Here is a 19,281-nt window from a genome sequence, read left to right on the forward strand (position 1 = left end):
ACAGACGTCACACTCTCATTGCTTCCCATCGATAACCTTTTTAACGGTTGATTCAAATACTCAGTAGTAGGTCGATCGACTACTCGCGGCGCTGGTATCGTTTTCGCTCCTGTTTGACGTTTGCTCACTACCGCCATCTAGTGGCGGCCCGGCCAAACACAGTATGTTTAGCATTGGGCGATTACGTTTTCGTGACGATGTTTTTTAATAAAATTTGTTCTAAGTGTTACGTCTGTTTCTCTGTGCTGGTACTATTGCCAAAGGCGGGGAAACCACCCGGAGACCCGTCGGCATATAGACCAATATGCTTGATTGACACGGCGGGGAAGGTGCTCGAAAAGATCATCCTCAATAGAATGTTGCGGTTCACCGAGGGCGAAAATGGTCTTTCGAGTAACCAGTACGGCTTCCGGAAGGGGAGGTCCACCGTAGACGCTATCTTGTCGGTTACAAAAACCGCCGAGAAAGCACTCGAGCCTAAGAGGAGGGGAATTCGTTTTTGCGCGGTAGTGACTCTGGATGTAAGGAATGCGTTTAATAGCGCCAGCTGGTCTGCTATTGCCGATGCGCTCTTGCGTCTGGGGATACCGGAGTACCTGTACAAGATTCTCGGAAGTTACTTTCAGAATCGTGTACTAGTCTACGACACGGAGGTGGGTCGGAAGTGCTTTCACATAACCTCAGGAGTCCCGCAAGGTTCCATCCTGGGTCCGGTGTTATGGAATGTCATGTACGACGAGGTGTTGAGGTTAGAGTATCCAGTGGGAGTGGTGATTGTCGGATTTGCCGACGACATTACGCTCGAAGTCTACGGTGAAACGATCGAGGAGGTAAAGTTGACTACCAACCACTCGATCAAGGTTGTGGAGGCGTGGATGCGGTCCAGAAAACTGGAGCTGGCTCACCACAAGACAGAGGTGACGGTTGTTAACAACCTGAAGTCGGAGCAGCAGACGGAGATCAGTGTAGGAGACTGTACTATCCTGTCAAAGCGCTCCGTCAAACACTTGGGCGTGATGATCGACGATAAGCTTACCTTCGGTAGCCACGTCGATTATGCCTGTAAAAGAGCCTCCACAGCTATTGCGGCACTGTCCCGGATGATGTCCAATAGCTCTGCGGTGTACGCCAGTAAGCGCAAGCTTCTGGCTAGTGTTGCTACATCCATACTTAGGTATGGCGGCCCGGCGTGGGGCACCGCGCTAAGAACTAAATGCTACCGACGGAAGCTGGAAAGTACTTACAGGCTTATGTGCCTGAGGGTTGCGAGCGCGTACCGTACCGTGTCACACGACGCTCTCTGCGTCATTACTGGTATGGTGCCTATCAGCAATCTTATCAGTGAGGACATGGAGTGCTTCGAAATGCGCGGCACAAGAGGCATACGCAGGACTGTCAGGATGGCCTCTATGGTCAAATGGCAGCGCGCGTGGGACAGTTCCACCAAAGGAAGGTGGACCTATAGGTTGATACCGAGGGTAGATAGTTGGATTAATAGGCGCCATGGGGAAGTCACATTCCACCTGACACAGGTCCTTACAGGTCATGGTTGCTTCCGACAGTATCTACACCGTTTCGGGCATGCGGATTCTCCCGAATGCCCAGTGTGCAATGGTTTAGAGGAAACGGCGGAACACGTTTTGTTCGTGTGCCCGCGTTTTCGCACAATGCGTGACCGCATGCTTGCCACATGCGGGGAGGACACAACTCCGGACAACTTGGTCCAGAGGATGTGTAGGGATGAGTTTGGCTGGAACGCCGTTTCAACGGCTATTACCCACATCGTCTGGGAGCTACAGAGGAGGTGGCGCGTGGACTCGGAGAATGGCTAGTCCAGATGCAGTACAAGAGGTGGTCCAGGGGTTCGGAGTCGGCTTCGTAGGTCATACCGGTGCCCTGCGGTCGAGATCGACCCTTACAACGATTAAGTGGCCGCGGAGAGGAAGTCCCGGTAGCGGTGCTGTCGTGGCGTCGGTCTACTGGGTTGGATTCGAGCCCGCGGTTGGAAAGGGGTCCCCGGCAAGGGTCGGGGTAGGTGAGATCCTGCTGTCTGCAACCTACGGATGCATCTGATAGGGCCTGAAGGGTAGTGATACCCTTCCTTTGCGGGCAGGTCAGATCGGGTTGCATGTGGGCATCAGTTCTTGATGTCCGCTCAGCAGTAGGGCGCGGGCGGGGTTGACCCTGCCCGCCTTCCGAGGACAAAGGGAGTGGCGAGGACCACTCGGGAAACTGGCTAAGCGCCAGCATGCTACCGTGATGGACTCTCCAAAGCGAGTCATCGATGTTCGTTGCTGCAGGCTACGCAGCTAACCTTGTGGGTGCGATGTGCACTAGCCCCTCTCTGAAGCAATACCTTCTTGGTGGTTCCGGAGAGACGTAGGGTTTGGCGACCATAGGAATGGTTTAGTGGGTACGAGGAGAGAGTAGTCCTGGATTTTACTTTTGTTGTAGAAGACGGCCTGTCAGACCTACACTACCCTAACCTTCTGTTAGGGTGTCTGTTGAGCAGATTATCCCCCTATGGTTTAGAAGGAAAAAAAAAAAGCCGGCAGCTACACGGGCATGATACAGCGTTTGACGTCTACTTAAATTATGCTGAAGAGTCTTTTATATTGCATACATTCATATAATAAGCAATACATTCTGCGCTGATTCTGTTTGAACAGTGTTGCCATCTAACATTAGAAAAAATGATATCAGGAGCTAATACTGGTTGCCCTGTGTTGTCCTTTTGAACTTTACTTAACATTACATGTGTTTATTTAGAAAACTATTGAAGGTTTAGAGCAATGATTGAAATGGACGTTAATCTAAATTCTGGACGTAAAAAAGTGGACGTAAATCAATCCGACGTAAAATAAACGGATCTAACATAAGGTCGGAGTGTATATGATATCCAGCATTCAGGAAACATGCCCTGCCCATCGTATCCATCCAGCTTTGGCATTCTTGTCTTCCATTAATTGTGTAACACTAAATCCAACCCTGCGTCCATCATTTTCCGGTGTGATTCGAACAGATTTTCTCTCATAATCCACCCATCAAGCGCTCATCCAAAACATAATTTGTAATCATTTATTATGGCACGCAAAACTCGGATACTTTTCCGCTGCCTACCAGCAGACAGATTACTCTCCCCGAGGGCTTACATACAGATATGGATTCGAACGAGCACGCAACCCTAACGCCCCGTGTAAGTGCCACTGATATGGGCTATCACACACCACACTTGTTCCTCGCGGTGGTGCTCCGCTCAACTCAACTGCTTCTTCTGTAATGGAGTCATATGGGGATAATTTGAATTTAATTAGCGCTTTTATATCCATGCTGACGTACCACCGAGTCATTTAGGTACAAGGCCCTGCTGGCTTGCTGATGAAAGAATACATACCTAGTAAATCTTGCGAGTGAATCTCAGATGAAGCTAAGCCAGCTAAATTGCCGTCTATTTCCCGTGAGTGGCGTAAACGTCCGAACATGATGTTGATTGAAGACCTGTTGATTCGCACGGAGAGGTTCAAACGAATAATGATAACATTTTCGAGGCGTGACCCAGTAAGGAAAAAAAACATTACCCGAAACGTGAATGCACCAAGGATTGTCAGTCACTGGATATGATTTTGCTACTTGTTCAGATGTCCCGAAAGATAAGGAGGATATTAACGCAGCCATGGGCTGCATGAAAAGCTTTCCATGTGAGTTCAAGCTCACTTGAATGTGTACTCCATCACATCTTCGGTGGGCGTGGAACTAACTGTATCGATGCGCCGATATGAAGCATCATAAAAATTTACCCACGGGCGATTTGCATTCTTGGTCGATACCATACATTCGTAGCTACCTGACTGAACGAGAAGTACTGACGATCAAAATGCGATATTGGTTTGATTGAAATCTCAGAATGCCATCTAAAATGTATTCCTGACGGATCAATTACAAAGTAAGGAGATCACATACAAACAGACATCGCACCCTAAGTAGTAAAACAAATTGTCATACGCCGCGTTCTATAGATCCGGGACTAGGATGGATCCCCCAGGTACCACCGCGGTGATGTTGATGTAGCTCCTCTCGCCTTCCTCGGTGTCATAGATTAGCACCCTATTCTGGAAGTAGCTCTCCAGTATCCGGCATAGGCTAACCGGGACTCCTAGGTGGTGTATGGCGCATTCGATGGCGGCCCAGCAGACGCTGTTGAACGCGTTCTTTACGTCCAGCGTGATGACCGCGCAATAGCGGAATCCCGTTCGCTTCTTTTGAAGCGCTATTTCGGGGCCATTTTGGTTACAGCCCTAATAGCGTTCACCGTTGATCGACCCTTCCGGAAGCCGAACTGGTTATACGAGCGAGAGGCTAGAGTCATCGGACTTCTCGGTATAGACCATCAGCCTCAACAGAAGGATCCGTTCTAACAGTTTTCCGGCGGTGTCCAGAAGGCAAATAAGTCTGTATTCCGACGGGTCACGAGTTTGGGATCGACTTGGCATAGCGGCGTCACATGCACGGTTCAGGGTTCTGAGTAGATCATCGCTGGATAGATCGTCGGTGTTACCGAATCGCGAGATCAGCCATCCCCGATGACGGTCGATGTCCTTCGGCTGTGGCCGTCTTCCTTCGTGTTCCACCGTGTATCGAATCGCCAGATGGTCACTGTGCATGTATCCATCGTCGACCCTCCGAACTAAGTTTTAGACCCGGGCTCCAGAAGATCACATCAATGACGGACTCTGCATCTTTCCTACTGTAGGTTTTCTTGTCGCCCGTTCGCGACATCTACGTTCAGTCGAGTCATAGCTTCGAGTAGAGCCCAGCCTCTCCGGTTAGTCAAGCGGCTGCCCCATTCAATCGCCCAGGCGTTGAAGTATCCACTGATTGCCTTGGTCTTATCCGCTACCCCGTTCCCGTTATCGGAAGGGATGCGGTATGGGTCCGATAGTAGGACGATGTCTGTACTTGACTCTGAGACTGACTGCCACATAAACTACTGTGCGGCTTCACTGTGTTTCAGGTTTAGTTGTGTAACCTGCATTATCGTTTGGAACATCGACTTCCTCGCGTGCCTGTACATTTAGGCCCGCCCGTCGTGTGGCCCTTGTTCGCCGTGCAAATCAGGCATTTGGGTGCCGATTTGCACTCCCTGGCGATATGGCCTTATTTGCACGCCTAAGACTTGCGGGCGCGGCTCCGTGGTCGTGCGGCTAGTTTCACCAAGCTCTTAGTCGCATCGTGCGTCCTGAGGAGCGCGGGTTCAATTCCCGCCGCAGCTGTCAGGAAATTTTTTCGGCTGTGCGACTGGGCGTTGCATGGTAGTCCGTTGTCTAATGTCGTGCTTCCTTTAAAGAGCGAAAAAGCTCACTGGAAGCATTGATCGTGTCCGTGTCTTTTAAGACTTATGCCGTTGCTCGAAGCACTTGAAGTACGTCATTGGCGGCTCGTATATGCTGAGCGAGCACACTGACCAAGTTAACTTGATCTTGCCGACAGCAATCGCCATGTTCGCCTCCCCTATGGAAGCTTGAACGTCTGCGTGCCAGCCGGTTCCTTTCGCAGGCGGATCGATGCACTTGGTACATCTATCTCGCACCGCTGCTTGAGTACGGCTGCGAACTCTTCTGCGTCGGCAATCTCGTCCGGGCTTTTACACTGGAAAGTTACTTCCACCGTTAGGGCTGTTACCTGCACTTTTTCACCAAGTACCTCTAGTGCTTTGTAGGATATGCCTTTCTTGGCTGCTTCCTTCTTCAGCACTAGCATCATCTCTCCCATCCTGATACGCCGTATGCTTTTTACATCCGCGCACAGCGGTAAGAGACGATTTTCGCATCGCATGACCTTCAGTACCTCGGTTTTGAAGACTAGCGCGTCAGTTCTCGCTCGTTTGAGGGCTGGTTTCGCAGGTCTCATATTCTTTTTTTCCTACAGTAATTCAAGGATTCTCCTTCCCTTGATCCGGTTGGCCTCCGTTCTCCCTAGGGTAGGCCTGCTGGGGCATGGTTGCCCTGCCCCTTGCGCACTTCACAGCCGGCTTGGCAGCCTGGTTACCTTCTCTTTCTTCGGCTTTGCACCCGTCTCTGCCGGACGCTTCTTGGGCCGCGTCTCATCAGCAAGCTCAGCAAAGAGGAAGCTGTCCGTTTGGGTGGACCGTAATTCTTTTCTCGCGTCAGCTGCTCTGCGCTCATCGACCAGGAGATCGTACTCCTTCTTGGCCAGAGTTAACGATTTGCGGAGCCCTATTTCAGGTCCTTGCTGACGTTGTTCCGCCCGCTCATCCAGCTACTACCAACATCTTTGGTAGCCCGCTCCTGTTGCGGTTCAGCGCCCGCGTGAGGTCCGCACCGGTCGTTTGTGCTTCCTCCGTCGGCGCTGTACCGCTTCGTTTTCCACTTGCTCCATTTGTTGAACTTGAACTTCCTGCCGTTGACTCGCTGTTGGGTGAACCAGCCCCTCGTAGTGGCGATCTAGTCAAATCTCCACGCGTGAACGAGTTCAACGCCACTCCCTCAGTTACTCCACACTCGTCAAGTTGTTACAGTTGTTGGATTTCGAAGTCATGTCTGTTGGGCCCCCTTAGAACCGCTATCCCTCACTGCAAATGAAGTAGTCAGGAGTGTTCATCTGAACCTACTTCTACCCAGTTTGTTGCCTAAGCTGGGCACAGATCAGTAACTTTAAGGACATGCCACGGTTTTGTGGGGCGAAAGACAGCGTCGACATTAGCCTCGACCTTACTAAGAGGATAGAATGCCGTCGCCATTAGCTCAGCATGACCAGTATACCATAATCATGAACTTACTGGCATCGTTCCTAATGTGCCCGAGGCACTCCTAGCTAGACTGTGACACTTTGGAGGTGGTACCATGTCGCTTGAACAAAGTTGCTTCCGGATGCTTGGAATTTCTGAAGAGGACCAGCAGAGCCCACTGCTGGCCCCCACGCCAAAGCTTTCACCGCTTAAGGTGGTAAGTCCACTCTGATGGGTGGATATGGTTCGCTTAAGGAATCCTAGGCTCCCACCTACTAGCTAGGGGGTTCAATAAAAACCTAACCGCAAACGGAGTCTGTGGGTGGAGTACCAGGGCGTCTCCACAGTATTTTGCCCTTACTGCGCTAACCGGAGCAATGGTGCAGTGAACCTTGTATTTCTCCGAGATTATCAGTTGCCCTTCATTGGTCTCAAACTTGAGGATAAATAAGGGTGGAATTGTGAAGATGTTGTTAATTAGTTTAAATTTTCACCTATATGTTTCGCATTATGCGATTTACACAGTGTATTCTGTGTATCTTAGCCTTTGGCGTTTTCCAAACGATACCGATCTGGTTTTATTGCTACCGTTCTTTGTTGTGCTGTGTTTGTGAAGAGGTTAATCTTGCCTAGTTTAGGTGGTGGCTACGATTAGGATAACTCAGAGAAATTTTCAGCATAAAAGAACAGCAACGGTCAATCTTTGTAGACTTATGCAATACGGTACAGCCCAAGTGGCCTTAGTCCAAGGACCTTACTTTTGTAAAGGGAATTTTTATCCCGGTGTTTGATACTAGTGAAGCTAATGCTCACCGTAGTAGAGGAAAAGTGTTAGACATAACCCTTTGCTCTAGTAGAATTAGTCACAAGCTGATGAATTGGCATGTGTCAGATGAAGAATCTTTGTTGACACTCCAAGTGATTTAGATGATGACGTTAATACCATAACGGCCATTATTTTGGAAACTTTTAAAGAAGCTTTCCCTCTATGGCCTGTAAAGACCACAAGAGAAACCCCTTGGTGAAACTCTGCTCAGGAAACAATGTAGAAAGAGTTAGAACAGACAGCGTTCGATTAGTTCGGAGGGTTTCGGTCGGCTCGCAAGGCTTACAAGAAAGCTCTCCGGTCTGCTGAACGATCCGATTGGCAATTTTTTGTACAAAGGTTTCCAGTTCGAGTGAAGTCAGTCGGTTGAACAAAATCCTTGCGAAATCTAAGGATTTCCAAGTGAACGAACTTCGCTTGCCAAATGGCGAATCCACTCCCTCTGATGAGGATGTTCTGGAATGCTTATTCAGCACACCCTTCCCTGGATGTTTGGATATTGCATCTACAGATGATCCTGATGTCGTTTCTAGTAGTTATGATTCTCTGGCTTCAGCGTATTGTACTAGAGAATCAATTGAAATCGGATTAAGTACTGTTTCTTTGAATTCCGCTAAGAATTCGCATCTTTGACAGATACGTATTTCGACCTCAACTGTAAAATCGTCTTCAGTGTCTCGTACTTGACTCGACTTACAGTTAAGGTCGAAATACGTATATGTTAAAGATATAAATTCTTAGTGGAATTCAAAAGAAAGTACTTAACCCGATTTTCTTTGTACTTACAGGTATTTCACTAATATACCCATTCGATGCCATATTGGAAGCCGCACGTGGCCTTGCTAATGATTCCCGATTGGTTTCACCATATGCTTAAAAAACGACTTTGCGTCAAGCAGCGATTAGGAAATTGTGTGTTTGTGGATGCCCTCAAGGGGGAGTCTTATCACCGCTTTTGTGGAATCTCGTAGCAGATACGCTGTGGAGGCAACTCAATTATAGCGGTTTTGCCGCTTATGGTTTTGCCATGCGATTACCTTACATTGTTAGTTGGTATGTGCATCTTAACTCTTTTCGACCTGAAGCAAAGCGACCTTCAAGTAGTTGGGTAGGTGTCACCAATATAAATCTAACCGGAATCAGTCCCGCCACCCCACCCCACCTTGACCTGAATTGTCCATATTTAGAAAGCAGTTCCAGCAGAAACATTAAATTAAATTATTTGACATTTTTGTTTGTCAAATAACCAGAAAAGGCAAAAGCTTCGTCCCAAGAAAGATCGTGGCTCTTAAATGGAAATCAAACACCTTTAGCATACCTTTAGTGCTATGTGGCCCCGTACCTTACTGCGTAACTAATAAAGATCCCTCTTCCTTGCATTGGATAAAATACGATCTAGGTGCAACGGGTGATCTTATACTGTAACTTATGTTAATCCCTTCCAAAGGAGGGACACAAGCTCCATATCCACTCCCACAGTCAAGGCTGACGCCCCCGGGAGGAATTTTCGCAATTCGATGCTTACCGGTTGCCTGATTTTAATCTCTTGGACACCACCATTGATTAATGCTTTTTATTAGCCTTGATACGCATAATTTATCAAGTGGAAATGAAGGAATTCATCGCAAAACAGCTTCTGCACTCTAGGCTAGAATGTAGGTATTGCTGGCTGCAGCGTCCAGACTCAGACAGGACGGATATATGGTGCCCTGCACCGCCGACAGCCCACCAAGTTGAAAGTGGAATGAAAATCCATCAAACGCGAAAGACTTCCAGGCAGGCAGGCAGGATCTATCCAATCTCGGCGATATGCGCAGTCAATGCGCATGCAACAGTAACAGCAATGACGAACTGATTCAAGTGCATCGTCGACTGCTTACTCATGTGGAGAGAACGTGGGGTTTTATTTTCTATCGTGCTTCCATGTTTATGTTCATTTGATTAATAATACCCTCTATCAAATCCGCTGGCTACCAGGCAGGCATCACTTTTCGATCGTTTGCGTTTTTTTTTATTGCGAGTGGTAAAAAGTAATGTAATTATGGTTAACTAGCTGTCCCGGCAAACGAGCTACTTGACATCTTCAAGTGATTTTTTTCTTCTTTGATTTGTACTCGTAAAAAATATAGGCAAAGTTAGTATATCTACAACACGAAATACGATTGTAAAATGGTCAATTGGCAAACAATGCTCGCAGTTAACAACCGTGTTTATTCTTGAATCTAAGCACGGGTATGATGATAACTGCTGGAATACTTCAAAGATATAACTTTTCGTTACATTGCATACTTTTGATTTCTATTTAGTACATATCTCCGCAAATCTAACAAAATGCGTTTTCTTATCATTCTCTTTCCAGATAGCACCTAACATCCCAACATGTCGCACCAGCAGCGCCGCGGTGCGCCAGTTGAGTGTCCGCTGGCGTCCCTAGGGCGGAACACTCCCTCGATGGACGCCCTTCAATATCACCACCCGTTGAGCTCCAGTCCGCTTGATCCGCAAGCGTACCAAATGTCCCGCAAATCGCCGATCCTCGGTATCGATTCGGACATCTACACCGCTGAAACGAGCCTGGTAGCCAACCATCCCACAACGAACGGGTGCTCGAGTGATAAAGCCTTAGAAAATGGCAATATGCTCTCACGGAGCTCCTCTTCATCAATAGATCAAAACGCACCATATCTGCACCAACCTCCACCGCCCAACGTCAATCGACGAGGCGAATACCGACCGCTGCGGCCAAGAACATACACTCCCATAGATGCACTACTAACCAACACCTATCAGCACCATCAAAGACTGTCCCCGGTTCTCATGGAGCTCCAACGGAACTACGGGAACTACCCGAGGGAAGGCCAATCGCTAACGTCCCTCTCGGAGGCGGATCGTTACTTCCTGGAAGAGAAAATGGATTCCCTCTACATTCAAGGTGCCATCCGGCGGAACGCCAACACTCCGTCCAGCCTCACGCGGAACCAGTCCGGCAGCAGCAACAACACCGAGCGGTACTACCTGGAGAACGAGAACATCGACGCGATCTACAACTTTTGCCACGCTGCGGCGGCGGTCACCACTCTCAACTCGCACAACAACTCCTCCTCGAAGGCCTCGTCGAGCCACAACGACTGTCTAGATTCTAGTTCACCAAATCTGCTGCGGCGAGCCTCGAGCCCGGAGACCAGCGGGTCCGATCGGTACCTGATCGACCGGATACGGGGTTCGCCGGCGTACCACGGGAGAAACTCACGCCTCGCGCAGCAGCTGAAAGTCAACTCGACAGATTTCGTTGATGGAAGGTATGTGTAGTTGTGTAGCATGTATGTATGTGTATGTAGTATGTGTAGTTGTTGCTGTAGTTCAGCGAGTGTAGGTCAGCGATTCTACAAGTGTAACAAGTAACTAACAAGTGATCTCTCGCTATATTTAGAATAAGTTGTATACACAGTACACAGTGTTTTATCAATTTACCCCAGAAAACCTCTCTGCAAACCCCTGAAATTCCCATGAAACCTTCTGAGTCCTTCCCTGACACGAATTGAATACCTCTGAAACCCCCACCTCGAACTATTCTTAAATTCTTTTGAAACCTCCTGATAAGCCCTGAAACGCTCAAAAAACCATCTAAAATCCTTAGATCCTTGGAAACCGCTCTCAAATTTCCGCCTCCTTTTAGATCCCTTGAAATGTCTTGAAACTCCTCTGCATACTTAAAACAGAATGCTGAGATTGGCTGTGCAAATATCGGTCAAAGTTCAATTGCTGAAAATAATGAAAATTAGCCAAACTGAACTGTGTGTGAAACCTCCCTGAAGCCCCCTTACACTCTCATGAAAGCTCCTTAAACCCCTTGAAACCAACGGGACCTCCACTGAACCCACCTCTCCTGAACTCCCTTGAAAGTCCTCTGAAACCCCCCCACACCCTGAAAAATCCACCGAAACCGTCTCAATCTTCGGAAGCTGCCTGAAATACCTTGGTATCTCTCTGAAACCTCTGGAAACTCCACCAATTTTGCTCCAATCACCTTCCTCTGCGGCCCTCTAAATACACGGAAACGCCCTCCAATGCCTTGAAACCTCTCATTTTTTATAGAATGAGAAAATCTGCGGATCAGATACCCAAGAGGTGGTTTCTCGGGTCATGTGGAGATCGACCCACTACAAACTCAAGAAGGGGGGAGTGGCGTGCATGAGCACTCTCTATTGGTAAGCGTTCCATCAGCTGTCACCTTAAGTTGTTCTCTCTCCTGGAAGCTTGGGTTTTGGCTAGTACTGTAGACTATACGTTGGACTAAAGCTCCTGGATGGGAAGGGGGGCTAACTCAACTTGCTGTTGGTCGGCCCGCCATTTACTCTGTAGTTCAAGCACGATTTGGGAGACCGTGAAAGTAACGGAATTCAACTTGTCCGCTCCCGTATACATCCTTTCAACAATGTAGTCCGGAGTGACATCTTTACCGTATATCTCCTGCATACTCGACCTTTGCTCCACGAAGCGTGGGCATTCAAAGAGCACATGCTCCGCTGTCTCTTCGCATTCCGGACATGCGGGAAAAATGTATGCCCGAATCTTTGCAGGTACCACCTGAAACACCCACGGCCTGACAGAAGTTGTGTCAAGTGAAAATTCACCTCGCATGGGACCTGCTCGTCCATTTAGACACGTTCGATATGAGCCTGTGTGTCCATCTACCACCATCTACCCTTGCTAGAGGAACCCCATTCCCTTTGCTACTTCAGCATAAACGATGTTCTGGCGATCCGCCTCGCGCCTTAGATGCCACGTCGCTCGAGGCACTCTTCATTCTCTGCCACCACTAGTGCTATGGGCATCATGCCCGCTAGCACGCATACCGCGTCCTTTGAGACCGTGCGGTATGCACTAACCACCCTAAGGCACATCAACCTGTGGGTACTCTCGAGTCGCTTCACGTTTCGATTAACCACTAAAGCATACGACCATGCAGCGACGCCATACCGTAGTATCGCTTACGCTTACTCGAGACTATTGTCGAGCTATTTGACATTATCTGTGACAATGCCATTATCGCCATTTTTGCCCTTTTGCAGGCATATTCTACATCGCCTCCGTTTTTCAGTTTATCGTCGATCATGACCCCAATTACTTCAGTGAGCGCTTAGAGTTGATCGTGTACCCGCCTGTGGTGACCACTGCCTGTTGTTCAGAGTTGCGGTTGTTTACCACCACCACCTCCGTTTTGTGGTGCACGAGCGGCAACTGTATCGAACTCATTCAGTCCTTCACTATGCCAATTCTGTGCGTTGCTGTGAGTTCCACTTTCTCTATCGACTCGCCGTATACCGTTCAGCTTTACGCCCGGTGGAAGTGTGAGCCTCAATACGCCATCATACGCCGCGTTCCATAGTACCGGACCCAGGATGCACATCTGAGGTACCCCCGCGGTGATTTTGTAACTCCTCTCGTCTTCCTCGGTGTCATAGATTAGCACCCTATTCTGGAAGTAGCTCTTCAGTATCCGGTATAGGCTTACCGGGACTCCTTGGTGGTCAGCTGACGCCGTTGAACGCATTCTTTACGTCCAGCGTGACAACCGCACAGTAGCGGATTCCTGTTAGCTTAGCCGTTTTGGTTACATCCCTAATAACATCCACCGTCGATGGACCCATCCGGAAGCCGAACTGGTTATCCGAGAGGCCAGAGCCATCGGGTTTCTCGGTATAGACCATCCAGGCTCGACAGAAGGATCCATTCCAACACTTTTCCGGCGGTGTCCTGAAGGCAAATAGGTCAATAGGTCGACGGGTCGACAGGTGGCTTCTCGGGTTTGGGCAGAAGAACCAACTCTGAACATGCCAAGGCTAGCCTCAATTGATGGCTCGAGATACCGTCGAGATACCGTCCGGACCCAGAGCCTTGTTCAACTTAAGCAACTTCGCTATTGCGATGAGTTCGTCATTTGTCACCGGGGCGACCTCGCTATGGTCGGTTTGGCCATAGGGGATGGGGGCCTATGGTCTTGTATCGTGGCGCGGGAACTGCGATTCCACGATCTTCTGCAGCATCTCAGGAGTGCGTTGTGGGAGTGCTGACGCTCCCTTCGTTTTGGCCATGACTACTATGTTGGCATCACCCCAAGGAGTCATGTTGACTGCCTGGCAGGATTGTCGAAGTACGCCCACTTACGTGCCTTAATCTCTTTGTTCAGTGTCAGTTTAGCCGCCCTGTAGACCCCACTTCGTTCTAAGGCTCTAAGGCAGGATGCGCGGAGTTCTGCGATTTGTAGACACGACCAGTATACCGGTTTGCGTCCATTTCTGGGTAGAGATCGCCTTGGCATAGCGGCGTCACATACATGGCTTAGGGTTCTGACTAGATCATCGCTGGATAGATCGTCGGTGTTACCCTCCATAAGCAATCGCTGGATAGATCGTCGGTGTTACCCTCCATAAGCAATCGCTGGATAGATCGTCGGTGTTACCCTCCACAATCTTCGCTTATTGAAGTGCGAGGTCAGCCATCCCAATGACGGTCGATAACCTTCAGGTGTGGCCGTCTTCCTCCGTGTTCCACCCTGTGTCGAATCGCCAGATGGTCACGGTGCGTGTATCCATCGTCGATCCTCCAGTTTGAGCTAGAGTTTAGACCCGGGCTCCAGAAGGTCACATCAACCTTTGAAAACTCTCTGAACCCCAGAAAAGCTCTTAAACCCTCCTGAAGCCCTCCTTAAACGCCTTGGAGCCCCCCGAAACTTTTTTGAACACCTCTAAATCTCTCAATATTGTTCTTGAAGCCCCTATAATCTTAACGGAACCCTACGGAACATTCTGAAGCATCCAACCGGAGACACCTTGAAACGCTTTCAAACCCCTCTGAATCCTCCCATGAGACCCGTAGAAACTTCACTTGAATCCGCTTAAGCCTTCTGAACCCATTAAAACGCCCTACAACGCCATGAAACCTCCTTGAAACACTGAGGTCGTCACTGGCATCCCTGAGAAATTCTCCTTAAAGTTCTTGAAAGCCCATGAAGAACCCTGAAACCCCTAAGACCCTTTTAAAACGCTCTGCAACCTTCATCGACAGACGCCCTGAAAAACCTTGAAATCCCTTTCGAATCCTTTTGAAAAACTCGGAAAGTTCCCCTTGAACTTCCCTGAACTTGATAGTTCTCGGCCACGAAAGCAAATGTAATTTTTTAATTCTAAATCACTTAACCTAATTTACAGCTAATTTGCTCATTCGGGCACTACGTGAGCGATTTCAATTGGCAGCTGCTCTAACACTTTTTGTACAGCGCCCAAATGTATTCTATTATTCTACTACATATATCGAAGTGGTTGCTAAAAGCAAATGTTATGCCACAAAAGTTCAGCTTTTTCTACGCAGTGGCTTAATTTCCCCAACAGGGGAGGAAAAAAAATGTTCGTATGAAAAAGTATCATCCCATATGCTCAGTGATTCTGATGATACTTTTTCAGTCGCGTTGTTGCAGAATTATCAGTTTTTAATCACTTCAAACATGCGAAGCAAACAGTTATTGAAAACAAAAAATCAATGATTACATTGAAAGCTCAGTGATTTACAAGTGTAACTAATGAGTTCTCGCTTTATTCCGAATAAGGTAAATACTCACTAGGCGCTTTATCATTTTTCTCTTGAAGCCTCTCTGATACCTGCTGAATCTGGTTTGGAACACTTTGAAAACCTTTCTGAATCCCCGAATGTTGGAAACTAGTCTTAAACTCCCCTTGAAATGCCTGGAAATTCCTCTGAAACCCTCTGACATCAACTTCTTTTATCTTTCATGAAGCCTACTGAAAATTTCTCGATACCTCCCTCTAAAATATCTTGAAATCTCCCTGAAGCCGCCCTGAAATCCTTTTAAACTTTCATGGAAGCCTCTGAAGCTATCTGAACGCCGTGATTAATCCCCTGAAATTGCTTCGAAACCTCCTGAACCCCAGAATCTTTGAAACACCCCTAAAGCTTAATAGGTCATTAAGCCGAATGGTTCAGTTGGCCGAAATTCTAATTTCCTCCATAAATGATGGTAAAATATTTTTGAACTCTCAGAAGATCTGCAACACACCTCTACCCATTCGACTTAACGTACTTTTACCTAACGTTGTTCGATCTAATGACCCAGCACCCTTGAAAACCCTCTCTGAAGCCTCTTCCCCTTCTAGGACCACCAGAAGCATCCAAAACCCCCTGAAGACCATTGACACCTCTAGACAAGCCCTGCAACACCTTAAAACTTCTATGGAACTCCCCTGAGATCCCCGAAAAATTCTCTTGAACGCTCAGAAGCCTACATAAACCCCTGAAACTCCCCTAAAATGCCATAAGCCCCCTGAAACCCCTAAGAAATGAATCAAGCCTTCCAGCTAAGAAAATTTCAAAGACGCCCTGAAACGATTTGAAACCTCTTTGAAACCCCCTGAGATCCTCGAAAATTTCTCTTAAACCCCTCTGAAATCCATTAAATCCCCTGCAACGCCTGAACCCCCTAATAACCCCGTGAAAACTTTCTTAAAATCCCATGCAGCCACAGGAAACCCCTGAAATCCACGTAATCCTTCCCAAACGAATTGAAACCCCCTGAAATATCATGAAACCTCATTAACTACCGTTGAAAAACGCATTAAAAACTCTGAAACTCTTGCAACCCCTTGTAATGTCCTGAAATCCCCCTGAACCCCAATGTTTCGTCCAGCGGTTGATCAGGCCTCACGTTGTGATTAATTCCCCCGGAGGAATGATGACGACGAACTACGATTGACTACAGTTTTATTTGGCGCACCACAGAGAGGCAGTGCTCCTGCTCTGTGGTGTTACAACCCTTAACCCGTTGAACCCCAGGTAAAAAATAAAACTTCAAAAAATCGCCAACAGCCCATTTCTTAACAGAATTTAACCAAATTTTGAACACAAACTCGCACAACACTATAGTTTTGGAAATATATTGGATCAACATTTTCCTGGTCTTCTGGACGGAGTAAGGCCGGTGGGTCACTGGGTCAAGTCGGGCAAAAAAAAGGCCAAGTACGATTTGCACCGCCATAACTTTCTTCTTAACGAAGTATTTCCATGGGAGTTGGCACATTCCGTTGCCTAATGATAGATGATGTTGCTACAGGTTCGAATTTGAGATTTTCCGATAGGTTTCTTTTGTATTCTTGGGATATTCAACATTTTTGAACCATCCAAGTCAACATTTGCGTTTGTTGTTATCAAATGAAATTAAACACGAGATATTATTCCCTTATTGACCCCATAAGTAATCGTAGACATCTATAGAACATGTGTTGTCCTTGTAGTACTGTTGATATTTCCTGAATATCTCGATGAATTGTCCGAATCCGTCCTTACAAAACATGAACACTCGAAACAATCACCAAGGATTGTTTTCAATGATTTTTATCGCTCTTATTTGCACCAATACTTGAACATCTGTATGATGTTTATGATATCAACGAACTGTAGAAATTTTGGACGATCTGATTGAAGTCATGCCTTGACTACAGAGAACCGTAGATGGACTACAATTAGACCTATTTGCATGCGGAAAACAACGATTAGCTCCAGAAACCAAAACTACATCGAACAGGAGTAAGCAAAAGCCTCGACTAGATTCTTGAGTACCCGGGATGACCTGTCTGAAGTCAGGCCTTGAGTTCATTGAGCTGTAGATCAACTGTAATCACATGTTTTACCTATGTGGAACCTCTGTGCACTGCATAAACTCATATTCGATCATGTGTCAATAAAAAGGTCCCACACAACTATTCCTAGGAAAATGTGATAACCCAAGCGAAGTCATGCCTTGACTTCAGAGAACCATAGATGAACAACAATGAGAGTTATTTGCACGCGGAAAACAATGATTAGCTCCAGAAACTAATACTGCATCGAACAGGAGTAAGCAAATTCCTTGACTAGATTCCTGAGTACCCGGGATGGCCTGGCAAAAGTCAGGCCTTGAGTTCATTGAGCTGTAGATGAAATCTAATCACATTTTTTACCTATGTGAAATCTCTGTGGACTTCATAAACTCATATTCTACGATGTGTCAATAACTCAAAACTCAAAACTATTTCTAGGGAAATTTGATAAACTAAGCGAATTCATGCCTAATGATAGTTGATGTTGCTACAGGTTCGAATTTGAGATTTTCCGATAGGTTTCTTTTGTATTCTTGGGATATTCAACATTTTTGAACCATCCAAGTCAACATTTGCGTTTGTTGTTTTCAAATGAAATTAAACACGAGATATTATTCCCTTATTGACCCCATAAGTAATCGTAGACATCTATAGAACATGTGTTGTCCTTGTAGTACTGTTGATATTTCCTGAATATCTCGATGAATTGTCCGAATCCGTCCTTACAAAACATGAACACTCGAAATAATCACCAAGGATTGTTTTCAATGATTTTTATCGCTCTTATTTGCACCAATACTTGAACATCTGTATGATGTTTATGATATCAACGAACTGTAGAAATTTTGGTCGATCTGATTGAAGTCATGCCTTGACTACAGAGAACCGTAGATGGACTACAATTAGACCTATTTGCATGCGGAAAACAACGATTAGCTCCAGAAACCAATACTAAATCGAACAGGAATAAGTAAAAGCCTCGACTAGATTCCTGAGTACCCGGAATGGCCTGGCTGAAGTCAGGTCTTGAGTTCATTGAGCAGTAGATCAACTGTAATCACATGTTTTACCTATGTTGAACCTCTGTGCACTGCATAAACTCATATTTGATCATATGTCAATAAAAAAGTCCCACACAACTATTCCTAGGAAAATGTGATGACCCAAGCGAAGTCATGCCTTGACTTCAGAGAACCATAGATGGACAACAATGAGAGTTATTTGCACGCGGAAAACAATGATTAGCTCCAGAAACCAATACTGCATCGAACAGGAGTAAGTAAATTCCTCAACTAGATTCCTGAGTACCCGGGATGGCCTGGCAAAAGTCAGGCCTTGAGTTCATTGAGCTGTAGATGAAATCTAATCACATTTTTTACCTATGTGAAATCTCTGTGGACTTCATAAACTCATATTCTACGATGTGTCAATAACTCAAAACTCAAAACTATTTCTAGGGAAATTTGATAAACTAAGCGAATTCATGCCTTGATTGAGAAATCGATCACTGTACATAGAGGAACTTACGTTTTTTCGGCAGTTTTGTTCTCTTCGTCATGGTTTTTTTTAAACCTGTTGATCTAAAAGTTGGCCTCAAATCCTTCCCAACTAAGCTGAGTTGTATGCCCAAATTTCTAGCAATTTGGCCCACAAAAAAAAACCATGACGAAGAGAACAAACCTACCGATAACAACCTTAGTCACCCTACATACATCCACGAGAAATGTTTTATGAAGCGGTTCACAAAGTTTCGTCATCAAGATAAATAAAACTTGTTTACTCTTTACTCTAAACTTTATTTGAAAAACTTATTCTATGTCATAATGCTGATGTACCCGTTTATGCCTTGAAGTCCACAGAGATTTCACACAGGTAAAACATGTGATTAGATTTCATCTACAGCTCAATGAACTCAAGACCTGACTTTTGCCAGGCCATCCCGGGTACTCAGGATTCTAATCGAGGAATTTACTTACTCCTGTTCGATGTTGTAGTGGTTTCTGGTGCTAACCATTGTTTTCCGCGTGCAAAAAGCTCTCATTATTGTCCGTCTATGGTTC

General features: G+C 46.6%; 1 protein-coding gene across 1 annotated transcript in view; it reads left to right on the forward strand.

The window, feature by feature from the left end:
• Positions 1–19,281, forward strand: part of LOC109414133 (F-box/LRR-repeat protein 7) — a 230,466-nt gene that overhangs the window by 183,079 nt on the left and 28,106 nt on the right. The window contains exon 3 of the mRNA XM_062856070.1: positions 9,931–10,870. Within this exon, the coding sequence (XP_062712054.1) occupies positions 9,951–10,870 (920 nt within the window). The 5' untranslated portion in view covers positions 9,931–9,950. The remainder of the gene's footprint in view (positions 1–9,930; positions 10,871–19,281) is intronic.

Source organism: Aedes albopictus, chromosome 3 (genome assembly GCF_035046485.1).
Source record: "Aedes albopictus strain Foshan chromosome 3, AalbF5, whole genome shotgun sequence".
Lineage (NCBI taxonomy): Eukaryota > Metazoa > Arthropoda > Insecta > Diptera > Culicidae > Aedes > Aedes albopictus.